Source organism: Callorhinus ursinus, unplaced genomic scaffold, assembly GCF_003265705.2.
Source record: "Callorhinus ursinus isolate GAN/ISIS: 27379988/994484 unplaced genomic scaffold, GSC_fseal_2.0 scaffold25, whole genome shotgun sequence".
Taxonomy (NCBI): Eukaryota; Metazoa; Chordata; class Mammalia; order Carnivora; family Otariidae; genus Callorhinus; species Callorhinus ursinus.
Genome location: NW_027397087.1, coordinates 5,259,040 through 5,282,097, shown reverse-complemented (window position 1 = coordinate 5,282,097; position 23,058 = coordinate 5,259,040). Strand labels below are relative to the sequence as shown.

The 23,058-nt window shown below is 40.9% G+C and overlaps 1 protein-coding gene and 1 non-coding gene across 9 annotated transcripts; both read right to left on the bottom strand.

Moving 5' to 3' along the window:
- Positions 1–7,587: 7,587 nt before the first annotated feature.
- On the bottom strand, positions 7,588–22,858 carry TMCO5A (transmembrane and coiled-coil domains 5A). Of its 8 annotated transcripts, none has more exons than XM_025884248.2 (12): positions 22,795–22,858; positions 22,135–22,221; positions 20,829–20,978; positions 20,284–20,407; positions 19,853–19,903; positions 19,069–19,140; positions 15,398–15,454; positions 14,950–15,009; positions 14,459–14,523; positions 13,292–13,349; positions 11,451–11,491; positions 7,588–7,812 (listed from the first exon to the last, which is right to left on the bottom strand). In XM_025884248.2, exons 2-12 carry the CDS (start codon positions 22,164–22,166, stop codon positions 7,614–7,616), a joined length of 909 nt encoding a protein of 302 aa, XP_025740033.1. In that variant the 5' UTR covers positions 22,167–22,221; positions 22,795–22,858; the 3' UTR covers positions 7,588–7,613. The 8 variants fall into 8 exon arrangements, with proteins under 8 accessions (XP_025740033.1, XP_025740031.1, XP_073733550.1 ...); XM_025884246.2 differs by having other exon boundaries at positions 22,177–22,221; XM_073877449.1 differs by having other exon boundaries at positions 22,135–22,223; positions 22,801–22,858.
- LOC112833480 (small nucleolar RNA U13) lies at positions 10,770–10,871 on the bottom strand. The gene has a single exon (XR_003210640.1). It is a non-coding gene; the product is annotated as a small nucleolar RNA U13 (small nucleolar RNA).
- Positions 22,859–23,058: the final 200 nt, after the last annotated feature.

Below are 23,058 nucleotides of genomic sequence, written 5' to 3'. Positions count from 1 at the left end.
TGTTCTCATCTATCGGTAAACTTGGTCTTGGCTGGATGTTCTTGCCGATCTTCTGGGGGAGGGGCCTGTTGCCGTGGTTCTCAGATGTCTTTGCCGGAGGTGGAATTGCCCCGCCCTTGCCCTGTCCTGGCTAAGTAATCTGCTAGGGTTTGCTCTTGGGAGCGTTTGTTCCCTGCAAGCTTTCTGTACAGATTTGGAGGACGAGAGTAAAAATGGCGGCCTCCCAATCTCTGCCCTGGAGGAACCGAGAACTTGGGGCCCCACTCCTCAGTGCACCCCCAGAGAAAAGCAGTCAGTCACTTCCGTCTCCCCAGTCTCCGGCCGCACCTCTGTGCTCACGTGGCCTGTGACTGAGAATTTCTATCTCTGGCACACGACCCCGTGTGGAGTCTCCAAACCCAGCAGATCCCTGTGGTGCGCTCCTGCACTGCTCCTCCCTGGGGAGGAAGGGGAGTCTCTCCAGATCTGCCGCTTTTTGGGTCCCTGCTGGAAGAGCAGTGGCCCAACTGTACCACGGATCACGGTTTATGGCAACCCCAAGCTGAGAGCCCACTCCTCAGCTCCGTCTTTGCAGCCGGCTTCCCGGCTCTGATACCTAGGAGCTCTGCCGCACTCAGGCACCCCCGGTCTTTCTGTGACCCCGAGGGTCTTGAGACCACACTGTCCCAGAGAGGGTTCCAACCCCCGCTCAGCCACTGAAGCGATGTCCCTCAGCGGAGCAGCTTTTTCAAAGTTCCGATTTTGTCTCTGCTGCTCTATCACTTGCCAGAAGTGGCCACCGGAGGCCCCCTCCCCCACCGTCTATCTTCCTGAATATCGCCTCGGATTCACTTCTCTGCATGTCCTACCTTCCAGAAAGTGGTCGCTTTTCTGTTCAGAGAGTTGCTGCTATTCTTTTGTGGTAGATTTTAATGGTGACTAAAGTAAGCACGTGGGAGCATACACTGCTGCACCACTTAGGAGATCATCTAAAATTGAATATTAGCTTTTCTGGTCTTCTGAAAGTTTCATGTCCATTTTCATGAACTTGGAGTTCAGGGTATCTTCATGTTATTCAGCTTTCTCTCCTTCTTCCAGGTGTGACAAAAATTCCTTGTATTTTATTATTATAAAGAGCATTTCAGCTCTAGCACTTATCACTCCCCCACAATTCACACTTTGCATAACTCAAGATTTATTAAGATGCTCTGCTAAAAAAAGGTTCATGTATTTCAAGTGTTACCCTTTCTTTTCTCCACTTCCCTATTAGGTTTTATAGGAGCAGGGAGAGAAATATGGAGGCTGATTTCCCCAGAGTTAAGAATTATGACTTTACCTTAGAAAACAGGAGGGTACAGTTGATTTTGTTTTTAAATAACAATTGCAATAGAATCTCCATTACATTAGTGCCCCACTGTGAAGAGTTGGGAAATGCTAGTTTACTAGAAGGGCCACTGAAGGAAGACTCAAGAGACTAAGTTCTTATCCTGGTTCTGTCATTAACTAGTTGTGTGATTTGAGGGAAGGTACCCCACTGAGCCTGAAAGAGCAGTCTCTAAATTCCCTGCCAATTCTATGAATCTGTGAGTTGGCTGAGAGTCTCCCTGGTGCTTAATTCTTCTATAATTGTAACCATGGTTGGGATATCCCCCTTGACAGGTGGGTGGACATCCTACCACGCTGGACCATGCCCCACCCTTGGCCAGCCGTCTGGGTCAGTGTCTGCTGTCAGAAACAATAGAAGTTTTATAGGTTAAGCTTGGAACCAGACACAAGCACAGATTCTGATTTGTTCAACTCAGAACGTCAGTTGTTTGCTGTCAGAACTGGCTTCCTTATTTGTGTACCTGGCATAATATGTACCTTGGAAAATCGTGTTTAATACAATAGTTCAAGTGAAACGTGGTTAAGTGCCTGACATATAATATGCCCTCAGTAAATGGAATTTAATTAATTTATTTTTTAAGATTTTATTCACTTATTTAGAGAGAGAAAGAGAGCATGCAAGTGGGGAGAGGGGCAGAGGGAGAGAGAGAGAGAATCTCAAGCAGACTCCACACTGAGCATGGAGCCCAACACAGGGCCCGATCTCACGACCCTGAGATCATGACCTAAACCTAAATCAAGAGTTGGCCGCTTAACCGGCTGAGCCATCCAGGCGCCCTAGTAAATGGAAGTATGATCATTAACATCATATCTGTTACAAAGGGGCTGGGTATCTTGGCAGACTATTTCTGGGTTTGCTGATACATCTTAGTGTATGTGGTAGAATGTACTCAGGTTACTGTACAGATTAACTCCCAAACTTTGGTTTTGCTGAGTGGTAAATATAATCTGAGAGGGAGAGCCGAATGGCTCTGAGCAGCAACTTTTTTTTTTTTTTTTTTAAAGGTGTGTGAAGGAAGATGAAGGAAGATTGTTTGAAGAGTTGGGAGGGGGGAAGATTTTGAAAATGAAAAATAAGCATGACCAAAGGGGAATTTGATTCAGTTTCTGAAGAGTGATGAGCAACATGCATCCTTTATCTCTGTCTCCACTAATCTTTTTTTTTAATTAAAGTATAACTAACACACAGTGTTATAATGGTTTCAGATGTACAATATACTGATTCACCAATTCTGTGACTTACTCAGTGCTTATCACAAGTGTGCTCTTAATGCCCTTTATGTATTTCACCCATCCATGAATCTTAAATTTATATATTTTATAACACTCCTAGAAGTAGCACTGTGGAGTGAGATCTATTTTAGGGATTTATCAAAGTGTGGAATCTTGCTTCATGGTAGGCAGAGACTTGTAAGGAAATCCTTTCACTCAAGACACACATTCTGAAGATTTTAGGCAGATTATAATTGTAGGTAGTGATTCAGTCCTTGGGATAGGGTACCCTATCGTCTCTGCTTTTGATGTTCAAACATGGCTTTGGCCTATGAACCTGTGAAAAATGGGATAGATTGGCCATTTATCCTGGACCTTCCGCTGTCTGGTCTCATCCAGTAGGGATATACTTTTCCTCTGCAAAGAAATGGCTTCTGAGAGCCTGCATACTGTGGAACAGTGCCCTCTGCTGTTCCTGAGGGAACTGTGCAGCCACAATGAAGTCCTGAGGGAAGGGCACCACTCCAGAACCAAAGCAAGCTGCTCTGTTTTCTGCAACGATTAGGACACTGACACAGCCAGTTTCGGCTGTAAATATTCAGCAGGAGAAGCAATAGCAGCTTTCCTCCCCTGTACTTGTTTCTAGGCAGGCTCTGACCCCACATTACATATGAATGCCCCCTTCCCATTTTCGCTGCAAACACAGAATGGTTTCTATTAGTTTTATTCTTTAATAGAAAGAACTTCTAAAACAGTGATTTTAACCGTTGAACCTTGCCTTTGAAACAACTCTACTTCCCAGTATTATAAAGAAGTCGATACCACTTTAAGAAAGCATAGGTGGTAGCTGTGATGAAATAAAGGCATATAGCATATAAACCAGCAGTTCATGGTCAAAAGTTTATACCAGTAGGGGGGGTCATTATATTTTTCTTTCTTCCTTTCTTTTTTCTTCCTCCTTCCCTTTTCTTCCTCTCCCTTCCCTCCTCCTCCTCCTCCTTTTTAATAAAATTGTCTAAAATGCCACAGAATCTTCTACAGCAATGACATTACACGATGAAAACTGTTTTGCTGAATTTCTCTAACTTCTGGGAACAATTTTTGTTTGTTTGTTTGTTTTGGCTGGTTCTCTTTACCCTCTGAGCAGATACTCGTGCTCTGAACCCTCTTAGCTACTATCTTTTGGGTACAGCCCCAACAACACAGTCAACATTTACCTTTACTTAACAAACAGGGAAATTTGTGGATTTCAAGCTGGCGTTAGGGATTCATGTCCTCTATAGTAACTTTTGAGCTGTTTTTTCAGCGTCATTCCACTTGGCTACAGCAAAGAAAATACAGTGAACAATGAAATATGCATAAAAAAAGTTTAAACAAATTTTAAGATAAATGACTCTGAAACCACAATGTGGGAGAGTACTGTTTTTTCATGATTCTGAGTTTCAAATTCATGAGTTTAGAAGGTGTGAATTTCTTGCTTTATCACGGGGTAGGACACTAGTAAATGGGAGCTGGCCCACCTTATCTTTCCCTTCTGCCAAGAGTGAAATCCAGTTTAATGTGGTATCAGCCAACCAGTGTGAATAAACTGCTAGATTCCACTGGATCCCAGAATTCCAGTGCCATTCAGTGTAGGAATAAGTGGTGCATGTAAAGTAGATCTTTATTGACATGGTGGAAGGTATTTCCATTTAGGGTGGTGGGTAAATGACTCAGAGTTATTTGTACTGTCAGATTACAGGTGTTTTGTATTTTTTTTTAAAGATTTTATTTATTGATTTGACAGAGAGAGACACAGCGAGAGAGGGAACACAAGCAGGGGGAGTGGGAGAGGGAGAAGCAGGCTTCCCGCTGAGCAGGGAGCCCAATGCGGGGCTCAATCCCAGGACCCTGGGACCATGACCTGAGCCAAAGGCAGATGCTTAACGACTGAGCCACCCAGGCGCCCCAGGTGTTTTGTATTTTACTTTAATAATTGCCAGGAGAAAAGGGTTTTTGGTTTTTTCTGGAGCCTGGGATTAAGAACTAATTTACCCATTATAGGTAACTTGTCAAGAAAGAGAGTTGCTCAATTTTATGGTATTTCTATTTGGTTACTTCTATTTAAAGTACCTATCTAGGGTAGAAGATGCTTTTAGTCTTTCAGTAGAGAAGGACTTTGCTGACACATGGTCAGCTAACTTAGTGCTCGGCCTGACATTCTTCCTCTCAGGCTAGCATAATCCTTGGATCTGATGTCACCTTCTATTGGACATAGGCATGGGGAATTATCTCCTCTTTTTTTTTTTTTTTTTCTATTGTGGGACTCAAAACGTATGCATGTGATCTGTTTCTTCTTTCCACCTTCCCAAAGACAAACGCTACGTGGTCTTTATCTTTATATCCCCAACACTACACAGTACTAGGGATTTAACTTCTTTTTCTTCCTTTTCTCTTACTTTCCCTCTGCTCTCAAATCTTGAGCAATATGAACTCATCATTTTGAGGAACAATTATTTTGGAACGTAGATGTATAGAGATGTTGCCCAAACAGACCAGTTGATACCAAGTTAGAAAACACAGGTTTGACCATAGAAAAGAATGGCAGGTTGAGCACTGACTTTCAGTAAATGAATGCTTCTCTTCTCTAGGGAGAGAAGTTCCATAAAAGCCTGAAAAGTGCCTGGAAGGGAAGATGTGCTCCTTGGAGCCTCCCTTAGAGGGTTTCATTGGGCCCTTGCATCCTGAGGGTTGAGTCTTCAGGACAGCTCCCTGACCTCCCAGAGCGTGGGTGTCCTGAGAGTAGGCAGACTTCCCAGACCAAAGGACTTCCGGGGGAGGCAAGGATGAGGCTGGCAAAAACTGTACTCAATCTTGAGCCTTTAGAAACTGACCCTGGGACAGAGGGCTCAGTATAGGAATGGAAGGAGAGGTGTACCTTGAACTCTGGCGCTGAGACCTTAAGCGTAGGGCACCTTATTGAACTTAACACTGAAGAATGGGACCTACTTCCTTCAGCAAAATACACTCTGCCGGGCCTTAGACTGCACATAAGGCAATCATATGTCCTGGTCTGTTGAGGCGGTCCTGTTTGATTTCTCTTGTCCTGGCATAATTATTAATAGTTTCCTTTTCTATTATCACATGTCTCAGTTTGGATGATAAATTATTTGTTCAACCTGTGCAGGACTAGTTTTCAATAGTGCCATTGTGTGGCCTCAAGAGGTAATGAACTAAGGGGTCTTTATGTTTGTTCCCTGCTGGTGTGGAAGCCAGAATGAGCCCTTGCTGCTCTTGGATTTCAGAGCTGTCAAGGCTAAGGATAATTTAGGAGGGTCAGGAAGCTTCAAGAGGGAGTTTGAATATATCTTGTTAATAAGGCATGTGGATGCTTTAGTAATTAAGTGGAAAAATAAGAGGTTTGACCGTATGTAGGTTACCCCAAGTTTGTAAAGCATTTATATTAATCATATGCTATTTAGTTTAGAATCCTTGCTTTAGCCCTACAAATCTGATTTTTTTTTTTAAGATTTTATTTATTTATTTGACAGAGAGAGACACAGAGAGAGAGGGAACACAAGCAGGGGAGTGGGAGAGGGAGAAGTAGGCCTCCCGCCAAGCAGGGAACCTGATGCGGGGCTCAATCCTAGGACCCCAGGACCATGACCCAAGCCGAAGGCAGACGCTTAACAACTGAGCCACCCAGGCGCCCCCAAATCTGATTCTTTACATGGTTCTTTTACTGAGTTTTTTTTGCAGTAGTTTTTCAGTATCTAATCTATGATCTTGAAAAGTTAAATTTTTTACTGGCAGGAAGACCTATGAATTGAACTATAACTTTAAGAGTTTATTTAATTGAAAAAGTTGGATGTTGGGGTGCCTGGGTAGTCAGTTAGGCATCGGATTCTTGGTTTTGGCTCAAGTCATGATCTCAGGGTCATGAGATTGAGCCCTGTGTCGGGCTCTGTGGTCAGTGTAGAGTCTCCTCCAGATTCTCTCTCTCCTCTCCCTCTGCCCCTCCCCTGCTTGTGCGTGTGCACATGCTCTTTCTTTCTTTCTCAAACAAATAAGTAAATCTTTAAAAAAAAAAAGAAACATGGAAAAGATTGGATGTTTATGTGTAAGGCTAAAACTAGTGATTAAGTGGACATCTGCTTTTGCCTGCCCAGTATCTCTTTTCCTTTCTTTGCGAACTGAGCCCCTTCTTCTCAGGGAAACTCATTCCATGTAGTTTAGGTGGGGTTAACTCCCTTATCTCTTTTCTTCTTATCAACCTCCCCAAGAGGTTGGAAATATGATTCATGGATTCATGCTTGACTAATCAGAGTACTCCCATTCTTTTGGCTGCACTGAGTGTTGGGCAGGGGTAGACACTTGGCCTCAACTAAGGCAGTTTCTCTGAAGTTTCCTGCTGGAACTGTTGAAAAGACTGTTTCATTTAGCCAAGGCTGCTAATCTTGTACTATGGGACTTAGGCTTTTGGCAGTATCTTGCCACTGAAAGGAGAATGCCGTTTCAAAGAGAGTGGTGAAACCCCATTAATCTTGCTTTTAGACTTCTGAATCTAGCCATGCTGGGAATCCCAGACTTTTAGTTGCACAAAGCAATATTCCACCCCCCTGCCTTTTTTCTCTTTTTGCTGTGAATTTATAAATTAGTTTAAGTTAAGGTCATTTGTAACCAAATAATTCTAATATAAGTAGTGAGCAATCTTCTGCATTGTAGACAGGGATCCAGTCTTTCAGATTTTAAAGATTTTCTAGAAGAATTGGTCAACTCTAACTTTGCTTAGTATCTATGACATTCTAAAAATGGTCTAGTTTGTTTACTATCTGGGACTATTTAGCTTATCCTGTAGTCATAGAAATCTATTGACAGAGCTTTTTCCTGGGCAAGGTCAGTCTTGGAAAGACAACATGGAACGAGAAGGTAATCAAGTAGACAGACCTCGAGGAAAAAACTGAAGAAAACCTTTTCCCTCTGCAAATTCTGCCATCTCTTAGTCTACAGACTCAGACACCACTTGCCTTTTTTTGCTCAAGGATATTTCTTGGGGATCAGTGGGGTAACATGTCCTCTGTCTCAAGTGTGAGAGATGGAAAGAGGAAGCATCTTAGCTTCCACAGGATGTCCCTGTTCAATATCTTGGGCAGTATGTTGATAAGGAGATCTGGATTTATAAAACTTATATGGAAAAACAAGTAGCCCAGCAGTCTGATGAAAAATAGGTTGGTGAAAAAGACATATTGAAAAATCCTGAAAAGAAAAGGTCAAGAAACTGTTAACCAGAGGTTAGAAAACCAGAAACAAAATAAAACTTATAACTAAATGCATGTCTTGCTCCTTCTTGATATTCAAATGTCTCCCATTAATTGTTGTCTCTATTACCGACAATGCCTTGTAAAGCAGCTCCTTCCCATATGCTGGCTTGCCTCTTACTCTCTCTTTCATTACCATGTTTTATTTTCTTTTTGCATTTATCACTATCTGAAATTATCTTGTTCTTTTATCTTTTGTTTTATTTTTGTTTCCAGCTTGTTTCCAAAGCATTTACAATAATATCTAACCATCAGCAGGGTATGTGTTTCTGTGAGTCCATATTTTTTCCAACACTCGATAGCATCAGATTTAAAAAATTTTGCCAAATGGGTGTAAAGTAATGGTCTTAATTTGTATTTCCCTGGTGAACAATGATGCTGAACATCTGTTCTGTTCACAGATCTTATGTGTTTCCTCTTGCTCATATATCTATTAGGTTGTTTGGGGTAGTCTTATTGATTTGTAGAAGTTCTTTATATGTTCTTGATATCAGTCCTTTCCCATTGTATGTACTATGAATATCTTCTCTCTACTTTATAACTTTCACTCGCTCTAAGGTGTTAAAGAACAAAAGTTATTAATTTTAATAAAGTCTAGTTTATCTTTAATTAGAATCAATGCTTTTTGTCTTATTTAAAGAACTGTTCCCTACACCAAGGCCTAAAAATGCTCCTGTTTTCTACTAACAGTTTATGGTAGTTTAAAATATGTCCACACATTCTTTGGTATCACGCACTTCAAGAGACTCTTCTCCCTTAGAGTGTGGCCAGGACTTAATGACTTGGTTCTAAAGAATAGAGTATCATGGAAGTGACAGTGCGTGGCTTCCTGGATTACGTACTAAAGGCCTTGCAGTTTGCTCCTTACTCTCAGGAGGAAGCCAGCTGTCATGCTGTGAGGATACACAAGCAGCCCTGTGGCGAGCTCCATGTGAGGAGGAGCTGAAATCTCCTGCCAACAAGCTGCAAAATTTGCCAGATGTACGAGTAAGATACCATGGAAATAGATCCTCCAGCCCAGCCAAGCCTTCCACTGACTCTAACTTTGGTCAGCATCTTAATTGCAACCGGGTAACAGACCATGAACTAGAACCACCCAGCTGAGTGGCTCACAGATTCCTAATCCACAGAAACTGTGAGATAAATGTTTGTTGCTTGAAGCCACTAAGTTTTGGGACCATTTTTTATTTGGCAGTAGATAACTGATGCCAAATTTTCAAGATTTTTTTTTTTTGACATTTGGTCCTTAACACATCTGGCCTCACTTTTAAATATGCTGTATAGTAGTGATCCAATCTCATTTTTTTTTCTCACCTGGATAACCGTTTTTTTTACCCCCTACCATTTTTATTGAACAGTTTTTCCTTTCCTCTCTGATATACAATCACTGTTACATGTCACATATCAAAGTTCTATATATGCACTGTTTCTCTTTCATGGTTGATTTTCTTGTTCCTGTGACAGTATCACACTACTGTAATTACTGCAACTTCATAGAAAGTCCTGATATCTGGAAGGGCATATTCCCCCTCCTTGCTCTTCTTTAAAATTGTCCAGGTTATTTTTGACTCTATTCTTCTATATATAGTATATTTCAGAATAATTGTATTAAATGTAATGAAAACCTTTTGGGCAGTTTGGTTGGAACTGAAGTGAGTCATTTGAAGAGAATTGATATATTTATGATATTATGGCTTTCTATCCATGATCATGGTATTTCTCTTCTTTCATTCATGTTATTTTTAATGTTTCCTAACTTCTACAAATTCCCCTATGGTGGTCCTGATTTCTTTTCTAACTGATGAATTATTTTGGCCTTGTGGTTTTACTATGATTTGCACAAGCAAATCTCTACTTTTTCCTTTCCTGTATTACCCTTATCCAGCTGTGCTGGGCTGCCACCTGCTGTAGAACAAATTCACTACCTACCTCCACCTACCAGTGAAAAACAGCCCCTTCCCCACCGGTTCTCTTAAGTTTTTCTCTAGAATTGATCTTGGTGACAGGAGGCAGGGTCTCTTATAGTACAGCATCTTGGTCAGAATTAGAATCAGAAACCCTTTACAAACCTCTTCCTAGTATTCTCCTTAAAGCTAAATACAGTATTCATGAGAAAGTTCTGGGATGACATTTCTGGGATGACATTCCCAGAGAAAATCTTAGGAATAATCCAGCTTTCTTATCTCTTGAGTCAGTGCCCAATATACCAGTGCCCCATAGGATATTGGAGCAAAGCAAGAGGAGAGATCTTTGGAGTTTGATATGATGAGCTAGACTTTTAGGATGTTGTCAGGTTCTCTTCAGGATACCAACTCTCTTTCAAGGCAGGCAGTTCTTATCCTGGGAACCCACATGGTCAGTTCCATGTGAGGCACTGGTGTCAAATTATAGGCTAAGGCAGCCTGGGAATTCTAGGGAAATTCTGCTAGCTGTTCTGGGAACTTTGTATTTTGGGATATCCAAATATGTAACACTCCACTTATCTGGTATGAAGGGGTATCCCCCATAAGCAGGTTTTCCAGACAATTGGAGGTGACATTTAAGCCTCAATAATTTTATATTAACCATTTCGATGGAACTCTTTCTAAATCATATTTCATACCACTTTGAATATATGTTTCTCTATGCCTTCTTAAACAAATTATATTGAACATAATCTGACCTCTTCTTAGAAATGCAGGGGCTTCATTGAATCCCAATTTTATTTTGCTATCACAGCGATTCCCTCAGGACTAATATCCACTTGGTTGTTTGAATCTTGAGCTCTTATTCAGTTCAACAGGTATTTTTGAGCAATTATTATGGGCTGGGTACTGTTGGGTACAATCTCTTCCCCAATCATTTTCTGTCTTATTTGCTGTTAGGCGAATATGTGCATTTACAAGTTCTCTACTATTTCTAATGTAACATGTTGACATCGTAACAATATTTGAGGGAGGCACATCTGACATAATAGTGTGAAAACCCTATTCATCATCTTATGAACAACAAAAGGATCCTCCCATTCATAATCTACTGATGTTATTGGAGAACAAGATCCATCAAGCTAATTCAAATTGTTAAAGGGAAGAGGGAGTAAGTATCAGTTTGCCACATTTCTCTTAGGTGATAAAATTCCTATTTCTGATTACTACTAGGCTATTCACTTCTAAGATTGGAAAGTTGAGATTAGGAATTGCCTTTGGGGGCACCTGGGTGGTTCAGTCGTTGGGCGTCTGCCTTTGGCTTGGGTCGTGATCCCGGGGTCCTGGGATCGAGCCCCACATCAGACTCCCTGCTCGGCCGGAAGTCTGCTTCTCCCTCTCCCACTCCTCCTGCTTGTGTTCCCTCTCTCGCTGTGTCTCTCTCTGTGTGATTTTTAAATAAAAATCTTAAAAAAAAAAAGGAATTGCCTTTGGACAAGGAAGTCATACGTTAGAACTGAGAAACATAGTCATCGATGACACTAGTTTTTTGACTTCACTCTGGGTGTGTGTATGTATACAAGGGTCTCCTTGTCTAGACTTTGTTATCTGCCAGGATGGCTAAGTGGAACTCCCAGTTTTCCAGGAAGTTTACTCAAAGATGACTACTTACCTTTTGCAGAACCATGTTCCCTTCTTTTGGAGAGAATGATCCTGGGAGAAGAAAGGACATGGATAAATAAGCAATTTCTGGAAGCTATCGTCACTGTCAAATAATATTCAGTGAGCCATTAATGTTATATTTAGATAATATCTTACAATTTTTTATATGCATAAACTGATGGAATTTTTAAAGACAACCATATATATATATATGTGCGTCTTTGTGTATGTGTGTGTGTAATTTTGTATCACTTTTTTATATGTTGATAGGAATAATTGAAGCTGCAAAAAGGTAAGGTATATCATACAGCTAATGAATGGCAGAGCCAGGCTTGGAACCTGGGTCCTTCAAATATGCATTCAGGGCTCTTTCAACTATGCTCTTACCTCCTACTTAACCAGTAACCCTTAAAGAAGTTTATAGGTTATGAAAATCACACAAATATATTCTAAGAAAAGTTTTTAAAAGCTATAAAAATGTAAAGATGAGGATATATCCTGGATTTCTGTGGCATCTCTTCCAAAATATTTTCTGTTATTTCATTTTCCTTTTGGCTTCCTTGTGAGATAAAAAATGGAGGAATTACAGTCACATTTTAAAATTGTGAAAATGACACTCACAGAATTATAATTAGAAAGAAACTTTCTGGGTTACAAATTTGGTTCTATAACTTGAGTGAGTTTAAGCAGCATGTCAACTGGTCAGTTGCTCAGGCAGACTCTGTAAAGATTGCTCAAACATCATAGGTCATCGAACCATCATGGGACTTTGGTAATCTTGATGAAGACAAGTCTGCTAGAAGGAATACTTTGATGAGTCATTCGGGGATAGACGGTGGGATATATCAGGGAGCATGCCATGCTTGGTTCTAGAGAGGTGGGGTCCAATTAATTTCAAGAGTTTTGTTGTTGTTGTTTTTGTTTGTTGTATAATATGCAAGGCTGGGACCAGAATGACTTGTATAATATGGAAGGTTGGGACCAGAGTGACCCATGACTTCCCAATGGGAACCATGGTCACTGTGAACGTGGCCTAATATATATCCAAACATCTGGATGACCCCAAGGACAGTGGTTGATTGTTGATATTTGCTTTTTAGGGAGAGATGACTTATTTTTTTCTGACATTATGAAGACCATGTATCTCAATGATAAAATTTCTGGTGAATGTCAATTTTGGCTCTAAAGCCAATAAAAATTACAAAATTAAAGTCTTACAAAAGTTTATCTTTTTGCCCTATGTACTTGCTGCCCCAAGACACCAAGCAGGCCAAGAGACCTGGTGCTCTACATCCAATTCTGTATCCTTTAGACTTCTACATATATACTAATGACATCATGGTGTTAAATATGAACAGACACTGAAGCTGTATCATAAAGAAGTAATGACTTCTCATGTTTTAACTCATGGGCCAAACTGATTAGATGTGATAGATGCCCTGGTTCTCTGTGTAGTGAGAGATTTGGGACCATGTTGGGATCACCAGGAAAGAGCATTGTGATTCTGGGAGATGGGAGGAGTGGTATATGTGTCCTGTATTGGCCTTCTCTCCATACAGTGTACCCTCAGTTAATGTTCCTTCTTGCTTCCATCCTGACCTCTGTGAGGTCTTAAGCTAGTTCCTTTGAGAACACATCATTTGCATGGCACCGAGAGAGGAAAAACCGTTGTTCCATAGCATCTTCTTTGTTTGTGTGTTTAGGGTTGGAATGCTTTAGAATTATGTCTGGTACTATTCTTGGAAAATGCACATGGAAAGATTGGTATGTGTTTGGTGGCTGATAGTGTTTTGGAAACTCCCTTGAAGGCAATGACACTGAGAGAAGCTGAAGGTGGAGTGAAATGCTTACCTTGTTATTTTGGCTGTTAGACTCTTTTCTTACAGAATTCATGCTCAAGACTTTAGATCTAGGGGAAAAAGAACCAAGATAGGGACTGAATAAAGTACATGTAAATATTTATACTACATCACAGTTATTGAAAAACAGTTTTATATTCTAAAGCTATACTGTCCACTATTGTAGCCAGTGACTATATGTAACTGTTTACATTTAATGACAATAAAATAATCAGTTCCTTAGTCACAATAGTCATCTTTCAGGTACTCAATAGGTGGCTAGTGGCTACATATTGGATAGCACAGAAAGTTCAATTGGGCAGCCCCATTCTAAAATCTTGGCTTAACAGTGAAGCCATAATGTTCAGGATGGATCTCACGAGAGTTGAAGGTGTCCTTTAATGGGGCAAGGACCTCCAAGTCCTGGTATCCTGGCCTCCAGGCCACAGTGTGGACTGGGTCTACTTAGAGGCTATGTGCAGTTTAGGTCTTTTTTTCTTGATCCTAAGATTCTAAAATATTTAATAAATGGAAATACTTCCCAACTGATTTAAGATTTAACTTCTAAAGAGGGTCAGGAAATGCAAGTGAGTTTTTTTGGCTTTAGTTTCTCACTATTTAGACTCTTTTGATAAATTCAGGTTTAATTTTTTGGAGGGGGGCTTTTCTCTATTATTTCTAATTTTTAATGTTCATAGTTTCATATAGTATATAGTTTGGTTTCATAATATGATAGCCCTAGTTTGTATCTAGAGATTAGTTTCATGTCTATTCCATATGGTTGAGTTTCTATATATTTTGGGGAAGTGAGGATGATATTAATTTTAGTTCTTTTTTGTAAAATTTAAGGAATGCCCTTTTTATCAAGGTGCCAGACCACTAAACCCTTTTTAAAGCACATGTTCCTGCCCTTAATATAAACCCGAATAACTGGTAATGTGATAAAATTATGAAGGAAGGTGTATGTCTGCAGTCTTTTAAGAAAGATGGGAGGACTTGAATTTTAAAATGGGTGTGGTTTAGTAGGGATCTAATAGCTCGCTAAAAGAGGGGAACATTATATGGTGTTGGGGCTCACTCAGGTCCAAATAGGAATTGGTCAGAGAAAAGTTTGCTCTGACCCAGGCTGAGATGGAGTTACCACTATAACCAGGATGTTCCTTTGTTTGCCAAAGCTCACACTTCTCTCTCAAGGAACCGAGTCTCTAGTTCTTCTTCTATTTTCCTCAAAGTTTCCTGGTACTTCTTCATAGAGAAATAAAAGAAACCACAGTTACTAGCCAGAAGCTTTATGCTCTTTCTAATCATACTAAGCATGTATTACACTACATTGTCATGTGAATAGTTGGTATTCCCACTGCCATTTTGTCTCCTTTCCCAGTCCCCCAGCCTTCCACTACTCCAGATCTCTCACTGCACGTCACCACTGGGCAGGTGCCTGCAGTTATTGGGATTATAAATAGGAAAAAGTGCTCATTATTAATTTAAGAGCACAGAGCTTGGGAGACTAGGGCACTAATAGAATGATTCTGGTGGTAGAGTGTCGTCCTCCCTAAAGGCCTTTGTAATGCCACCTTGAAGAATTAAAATTGTTGTTCTTTGAAAAGCCTGGTTTCATTTCATCCTATACCTTAACAAACCCATTGTTATCCCTTTACTGAGGAACTGTACCTTTATGCAGAGGGCCTGATCTTCACAGAGCTGGGCCACAAATGCATAATCTTCCATTACCTGGGAAGCCAAAATTCAGTTTTAGAATATGCTTAGTAAATTGCTATAAGAACAGCAGTGTACTTGCTTCCTCTTAGGCCCCAGGCCCTAAATGTGCTTTTCTAATTGTTCTAAATATGTATTTGCTGTACATACAAACTCATATCTTTTTTTAAGGATAAACAAGCTGTATTTTATAGTCCCAATGAGAATTATTTGGGACAGTTGGGAGAAAAATAGATACTAATTTATTGAAGATATAGATGGAAGGTATCCTATAAAAAATGTTAAAGAGAGGGTGATCTGGGGGACTGTATTCACACAGTCTAATACATTCCTTTAATTTGTGTGACCAAGGATCAAGATTTCCTTCCTTTGGGAGGAGTAACATTGAAGTTATTGTCATTACCTTGGCTAGCTGTTTCTCTTGGTCTGCACAGGAAGCTTCCAGCTGTTGTAACTTGGCCTATAGAAAGGGAAGGAGACTGGTAACTCAGCCAGGCAAAAGCAGGATTCCATTCTGAAATGGGATCTTAAGGGTTATCTTACAGGTGGTTCAAGTACCTCAGGACCAATTTCAGATGTCTTTTATGGAGGGGAGTCAAACTTGAGGTGAGATGACTCTTGAGTTGAATTTAAATGATAAATATTAGCCAAATGGAGATCTGGAAGAAATATTTCCCATGCAGAGTTTCCAGCAAGGACCAAGACTGTGAAACAGCACAAATTTGGTGTGTATGAAGAAGTTACGTGGCAGGAACACAAGGGAGATTGGTAAGAATGAGATGGGGTGGGGAAAGGTAGCCACATATGAGATTATGTAGGGCCTTGTAGCTTCTAGAGAGTTTGATTCTTTATTCTTTTTTTTTTTTAAGATTTTATTTGTTTATTTGACAGAGAGAAAGAGAGAGAGAGAGAGAGCACAAGCAGGGGGAGTGGCAGGCAGAGGCAGAGGGAGAAGCAGGCTCCCCGAGGAGCAAGGAGCCCGATGCGGGGCTCGATCCCAGGACCCTGGGATCACGACCTGAGCCGAAGGCAGTCGCTTAACCAACTGAGCCACCCAGGCGCCCCTTGATTCTTTATTCTAATTGCAGTGAGAAGCCAGGTGAGAGCTTGAAGTTGTAAAGACACAATCTGGTTTGTGTTCTTTCTAAAGAAGAGTTTTTTCCCATGTGTGGAAGGTATATTGTTTAGGGGTAAGTGTAAAAGCAAGAGGACTAGTTAGGAGTCTACTTTAGCCTCCAGGTGAAGGTTTAGGGTGGCTTGCAAAAGGGTGGTGGTTATAGTACTAGTAGATAGAGAGGAGTAGATGCATTTAGGATATATCTTATAGGCAGAGGGGACATATTGCAGTCTTTCCTCCCTTCCCTTTTCAGTTCTATTATTCCCACTCTTATCTAGCTACCATTATTTCACGTTTGGACTCTTCTAACAGTTCCTTTCCCCTCCAGGCGATTACATCTAGGGCCAAAGAGCCGAACGTGCTAAGGGCTATATTTTATTTATTTTAAACAGAAAATTTTTATTTTATTTTTTCAAAATTTTATTTAAATTCTGGTTAGTTAACATACAGTGCAATATTGGTTTCAGGAGTAGAATTTAGTGATTCATCACTTACATACAACACCCAGTGCCCATCATAACAAGTGTCTTCCTTAATGCCCATCCCCCATCTAGCCCATCCGCCACCTACTTCCCTTCATCAGCCCTCAGTTTGTTTTGTTTTTTTTTTAAAGATTTTATTTATTTATTTAATTGACAGAGAGAGAGAGAGAGAGAGAGAGAGAGACAGTGAGAGAGGGAACACAAGCGGGGGGAGTGGAAGAGGGAGAAGCAGGCTTCGCACTGAGCAGGGAGCCCAACGTGGGGCTCAACCCCAGGACCCTGGAATCATGACCTGAGCCGAAGTCAGTTGCTTAACCAACTGAGCCACCCAGGCACCCCTTGTTCTCTATTGTTAAGAGTCTCTTATGGTTTGTTTCTCTCTCTCTTTCTTCCCCCCCTCCCATATGTTCCTCTGTTTTGTTTCTTAAATTCCACATATGAGTGAAATCATATGGTATTTATTTTTCTCTGACTTATTTCACTTGCTAAGGGCTGTATTTTAAAGATTTATTTATTTTAGAGAGAGAGAGAGTGAGGGAACATAGGGGGAGGGGCAGAGAGAGAGAGAGAGAGAATCCTCAAGCAGATTACACGCTCAGCCTGGAGTCTGACATGGGGCTTGATCCTAGGACACTGAGATCATGACCTGAGCTGAAACCAAGGGTCAGATGCTTACCTGACTGAACCACCAAGCACCTCTAAGGACTGTATTTTAAGGACAGTGGTCTGAGTCACAAGGAGTTGAGGCAGGCATCCTATTAAACTACTGATCACCAGCATGCAAGAGGAACAGAAGCAACAGAGATGATGTATATTTCATAGAATTAGAGATACCACCTGAGAATTCTACAAAATAGGTGGGCAGAAGGGAGTAATTCAAAGGGTTGATAATACTCTGGAACTCTTTAGGGCTGGGCTGAGTGCTGCCAGGAAAATAATGGCCAATGTTGTACTAGGAACTCTCTATCTAGAGTCTGTCGGAATCAGCTCACCTGACGTGGCCAGCATAGCCAGACTTAAAGTGTCACCACTAGTTTCTGGCAGGCTTTCTGTTAGCAAAACTTGTTTTGGGCAGAAGAAGGAAGAAAATCAATCTCCTGATTGCTGCAGTTTTATGGCAAGGATAGTCAAGGAGCTTCACATTCCTTTCTAGTCTAGTTCAAATTTATTCCTGAGATACAAACAGGCTTCCAGATTTCTTTCTTTCCAAATAAGTTTCCTGGATGGGCATGCCCAAGCAAGCTTACTTGATGGCTTTGGACTTCCTCTTTTTTTATGGCTATCAACACTAATTTGGCCAACTGAACATAGGGCAGTAATGCTCTCTTCTTTCATTTTCTGTTTTTAGTGTGTCCATATCTTCAGAGGCTTCATGCACACAGTGTGGGCTTCAGTATTGGCTTAAATGTGGGTTTAAGAAGCAAGAGAGATTAAGAAATAGGGACAATCTGTTTAAAAGCCCATTATATATTATACTGTTAAGTAGTGAAACATAATTTTTATCTTTACAGAGACTGAAAAAGTCTCTCTTTATTTGTTCTTATATGAAATATATAAAAATAACTATCAATTTAAGAAAAAGAAGCAAGGGGGCACCTGGCTGGCTCAGTCAAAAGAGCATGCAACTCTTGATCTCAGGGTCATGAGTTTGAATCCCACATTGGATATAGAGATTACTAAATCATCATCATCATCATCATCATCATTTTTAAAAAAAGAAGCAAAAGAGAAATTAGGTAAGGCAAGGTCAAAGAGATAATCCTACAGAAATGATCAAGTAAGAACTTTGCTCTCTGATTAAAAAAGTCTAAATCTTATATCTTTGATCAGATGGGTTGTGGTTGTGCTCAGGTTCTTAGCTCTGGAACACAATTAGGGAAATGCTAAGCACTATATGATGCACTTAGGAGAGGTCACTATATACTTGAAGGACCAATTGAATGAATCCTTTTCTGGATTGGAGTCAATGACAGGGTGTGTAAATTACCTAGCACACAGTAGATTTACAAATCTAAACTCTGCCTCTGTGAATTCATACATATGCTTCAGCCAGACTTTTAAATAATCACCTTAAAATTGTTTTAGAACTTCCCCCAAATAGTATTTTGTATACACAATTTCATTCAGTTTTCAAACCGAGGCTGGGAGGGACTGATTAAATTGCCCACCTTCATATGTCATGCTAAGTACCTCTGGGGCCAGGATTTAAATGAGGGACTTCAACTGCCTCTAACGTTAATAGGCATTTGTGCATTTGTGTTCTGCTCTTTTTGATGGAGAGAGAACAAAATATATGGCTTCAGAGTGAAATTCCTTACTAGGGGCAGAGGAGAATTCAGCACTTAGCAGCTGAGGCTTAAGCCTGGCATGGCTGAAACTACGAAGAATTTGTCCCAACTTTGATAATGTTTCCACTTGAAGGCTTGTTTCCTGGTCGTGCAGCTGAAACCCATTTGAGATTGCTTTTTTGTTTACCTTTGACTCTTCTGGGGATCCCTTTGTATTGTCTTGTTCACACTTGGTTGCCTTATATGATTTTCTTGTAAGCTATGGGTTCAAAGAGAAAAAATACATTTCAAATAAAAAAAATATCAAATTAAAAAACATGGAAGATAAAGACATTCTCTGGTGTGTGGAGCCAGGAACTTGGCCTTGATTAAAGCTGTTGGGAGATGGTCCCTTGGTGGATACTTGGTATCTTTGGGAACATCTTTATTCTACCTCCATCATCTCATTAGTTTGGACCACCAAAACTAGAGTTCGCTCAAAGCAGGAGTACTTCCCTGAACCCCCTAATCCATGCTGGATTACTCAGGGCTGCAGGCATGGGTCAGAAAGGAGAGTAATCATAAAGAAGTCCACTGTGTTTGGACCAGGAGTTGAGGTAGAGGGAATACCTGGACAAAGAAGAGGGAACTTTTTGGCATTAAGTATTTGTAAAAGTCTCTAGTGCAAGTAAAATTAACCTCTCACCATGAGGGTCCCAGTCAATTCCTTCAACAGAGTGTCTGTTGGAATCCATTTCTTTGTGATCGAATGAAGAACCCATGGGATCACTGAATACCTGGAATACGCTACGCACTCTTTTCACCTGACACTTGCAGGCAAAATCCATGGCATTTAGGTCACGAGGTTCAGCCTCAGGAGAGTGGAGCAGGAGTAGTACCCATCCCCAGCACAGGCCTCATTTTCCCTCCCTTGCCTCTTTGATAACTGGGGCTGCTTGGGGACACCCAGGCACACAAGCGCCCCATCCCACCTTTCTTTGAAGTTCTGTTATACTGTGGACCAGAGTTTCACTCTTCCTATCCTGGTGAGAGAAAGAAGCAGAGTGTAAGTGTGCATCTGCACGCCACCATCTGCTTTCATTCAGTTGATTGTTCTCCATTTCATCCCAGCGATGTTTTCCTGCAGTAACTGTACCTTCCTGCATATTGTCAGGTAAAGGACCTGTGGTTTGTTCTCAGTATGGACACACCAACTTGCCAGGGATCACCACATGCAGGGCTTCCTGGTAATATTAAATATTACCAGAGAAACCCTACCCTTCACACATCCCCTTCCCATGCAAGAACACATTCTGCCATTACTTTGGAATTGGCTATTCTTCGTATGTAACAATAGACTCTTTCATCTGACAGTGCTGAGGAATAAAACCTATCAAATGGCTCTTCCCTGCTTCTTGCTTACGAGTCTAGCCGTTTCTTCTTCCAGCTCCTGCAAGGCTCTTTCCCTCTCCATTGCGGTGCAATTCTCCTTCTCCCACTCCTCATCTTCAGCCAAGTCTCTGGTCTGAGTGATCTCATTTTCCAGCCTGGATAACATAAGCACACACTATGAGGAATGACAGCCTTCAAACTGATAAAACGCATGTCAGTTTTAAGGGTATTTTGATGATAAATACAAATCTGAAGTTGGAAATCCTTTCTTTCCTGGATCCTTAGGGTAAGAATCACTTTAAAGGTAAGACAAGCAAGATCACCATGATTCCCATGTCAGACACCCCAGTGTTCTTTCCGCTCAGGTAAGTATCACTCATTCTCTTAGGATTCTTTTTGAAACTTGCTATATTTCAGGGTTTGAGCCACAGACAAACACCAAAGAATGAAGAAGAATTTTTCGTTTGTTACATAAGATACAGGTCGCCAGAGTAAGCTGGAAAATTCAATTTTGTTTCTTTTCCTCCACCCGGTTCTTTGGATTACAGACATCCCCCATGAAGCCCCAACACTCACCTCTGAATCTCGTTTTCTTTCTCGTGGATTTTGAGAAGAAGTTCCTGATTTGCTTCATCTATTCTCTGCATATCCCTTTCAAGGTCCACGTTCAAACTGTTAATGTTCCTCTTTGACTGGACCAATCTTAAGATTTCCGCTTTCTCTGACCTATAAACTCAGCCCCCCAAATGAACAAGGGCCAGTTATCTTAAGATCAATAACCTTTGTACCAAAGAGGGTATCTAGAAGACATGTAACTCATTAGCCTGGCTACTTCTGGGCGTGCACTTTTCCTTTTTCATTTTTATGAAATTGCGTTTCTTAATTATGTTCTACAATTTGTTTCAGTAATTTTTTTAAAGATTTTATTTATTCATGAGAGAGAGGGGGAGAGAGAGAGAGGCAGAGGGAGGGAGAAGCAGGCTCCCCACTGAGCAGGGAGCCCGATGCGGGACTCGATCCCAGGACCCTGGGATCATGACCTGAGCCAAAAGCAGATGCTTAACCATCTGAGCCGCCCAGGCACCCCGTTTCAGTAATTCTTAACTCATTCAGCAAGGGAGGTTTTACCCAGCCTTTCTTGTCCAAAGTGCTCAGCATAATAGTGCACCTCCACTTTGGTTCCAGGAGAAGTTTTGCTTCCTTAAATAGCCTTTTGCGTTGGAGAGAATGGTTTCTCAAATTGTTCACAAAACCTGCTCATGCGATACACTTTTATCACGTACTTTTATTCAGGTAGCTGGTACATGATTTATGGTTGGACCCTGCTTTATGCAGAGCCACAAGAAGTTTCCACCACCAGTTAGGGCTTCAGTCTTTTCCCACCTCCCACATCTGAAAACTTCTCCACTGCCTGCTAGAAAGCTTGAGAATCTACTATGGGAGTCACTCCATTGAGCACACACAGAAGTAATCCAGGCATTCACTTTCAAGAGTGCAGACATTTTTTTGAAGTAAATTTAAATGAAATAATGGTAACTTAATGCTAGTGTAGTCTAGAAAGTTATCTGGCACACGAGAACCTCTCAATAAATTTTTCATTTTCTTGTGTGCCACTTAATTAATTGGTTTCTCTCTAAAATGATTAACTGGAAATAAGATAGTGAGGCAGAAGGACTTTTGTTTTGAGTAGGCATGAGGGATGATTTTGGAAAAGTCCTACCTTGGAAGGGCTGGCTTGGATGGGGGATTTGCAATGGCTATCACTTCAGGAGGGCATGGGGCCCTTGGGGTGGAGTGCAGTGAAGGATGGATGGATAGGAGCTGAAGGAAAGGGGGAGACTAGAAGGTGAAGAAAGGAATCAACAGCAGACATGCTTCATACCTTGGTCCTTGGATGTGGCTTTGCATAATCATGACTACTTACTCATAATCTAGCTGATTGTTCTTGTGTTCTTCCATTGTAGATTCCCTAAAATACCAGCAGAGATGTATCTAATGAGTTGGGGAAATAGGTCCATTTATAAAACACAGTAACTACCTGAGAGTCCCAAAAGATAGGAATAAAGTTAACTGGTTTCCTTCCTCCCACTTCTACATTTTGGACATAACAAAACCTAGCCTTCTGGTTCTTTTGCCCATGATATGATTATGTCTCAGTAAGGATACAGTGAAGATAGAGTGTTAATGCTGGAAAATTCAATATAAATCCTGCTAGCCATATACTGAGATGATTCACCAACACAAAATCCTTTGAAAATGTTTACATGGCAATAGGAATCAACAGAGGTTATCAATTGTTCTTAAATCTCTCTTTTTTTTTTTCCCCTCTATGCCCAGCTGCTTCTCTTAAGACCCCATGGGCATGGATACATGTGCATAACTGCCCTGAAAAATAATCTCTCTGCTTTCTCGCCTGGCTTCTGCAAGGATCTCCAGATATTAAGATCTCTAGTATTAAATAGGACTCAGAAAAAATAAGCAGGAGTAAATAATTTGGCTTATTCTGATACTTAGTTGCCTCCTTTTCTCCAATAAACTCTACCTCCCTTCTGATGTCTTCTTGATTCTGCCCTAGTCTGTTAGCTTCTGAAAAGTTTAATCTTTCCCCACTGGAACCATCCAATAGAATCTCAGAACCTTCCATCTGGTCATGAGTCTGCTATTGACATAGGTTGGGTGGGGCAGTATGTCACAGTAGGGTGGGTGGCAGTGGTTTCTCATCATCTGTGCCAAGTTCAGAGCCTAGATGGATACATGTTTCATGGCCAACTCTTCCCTTTGGTGGTGGTAGTTTCAGTGGATCTGA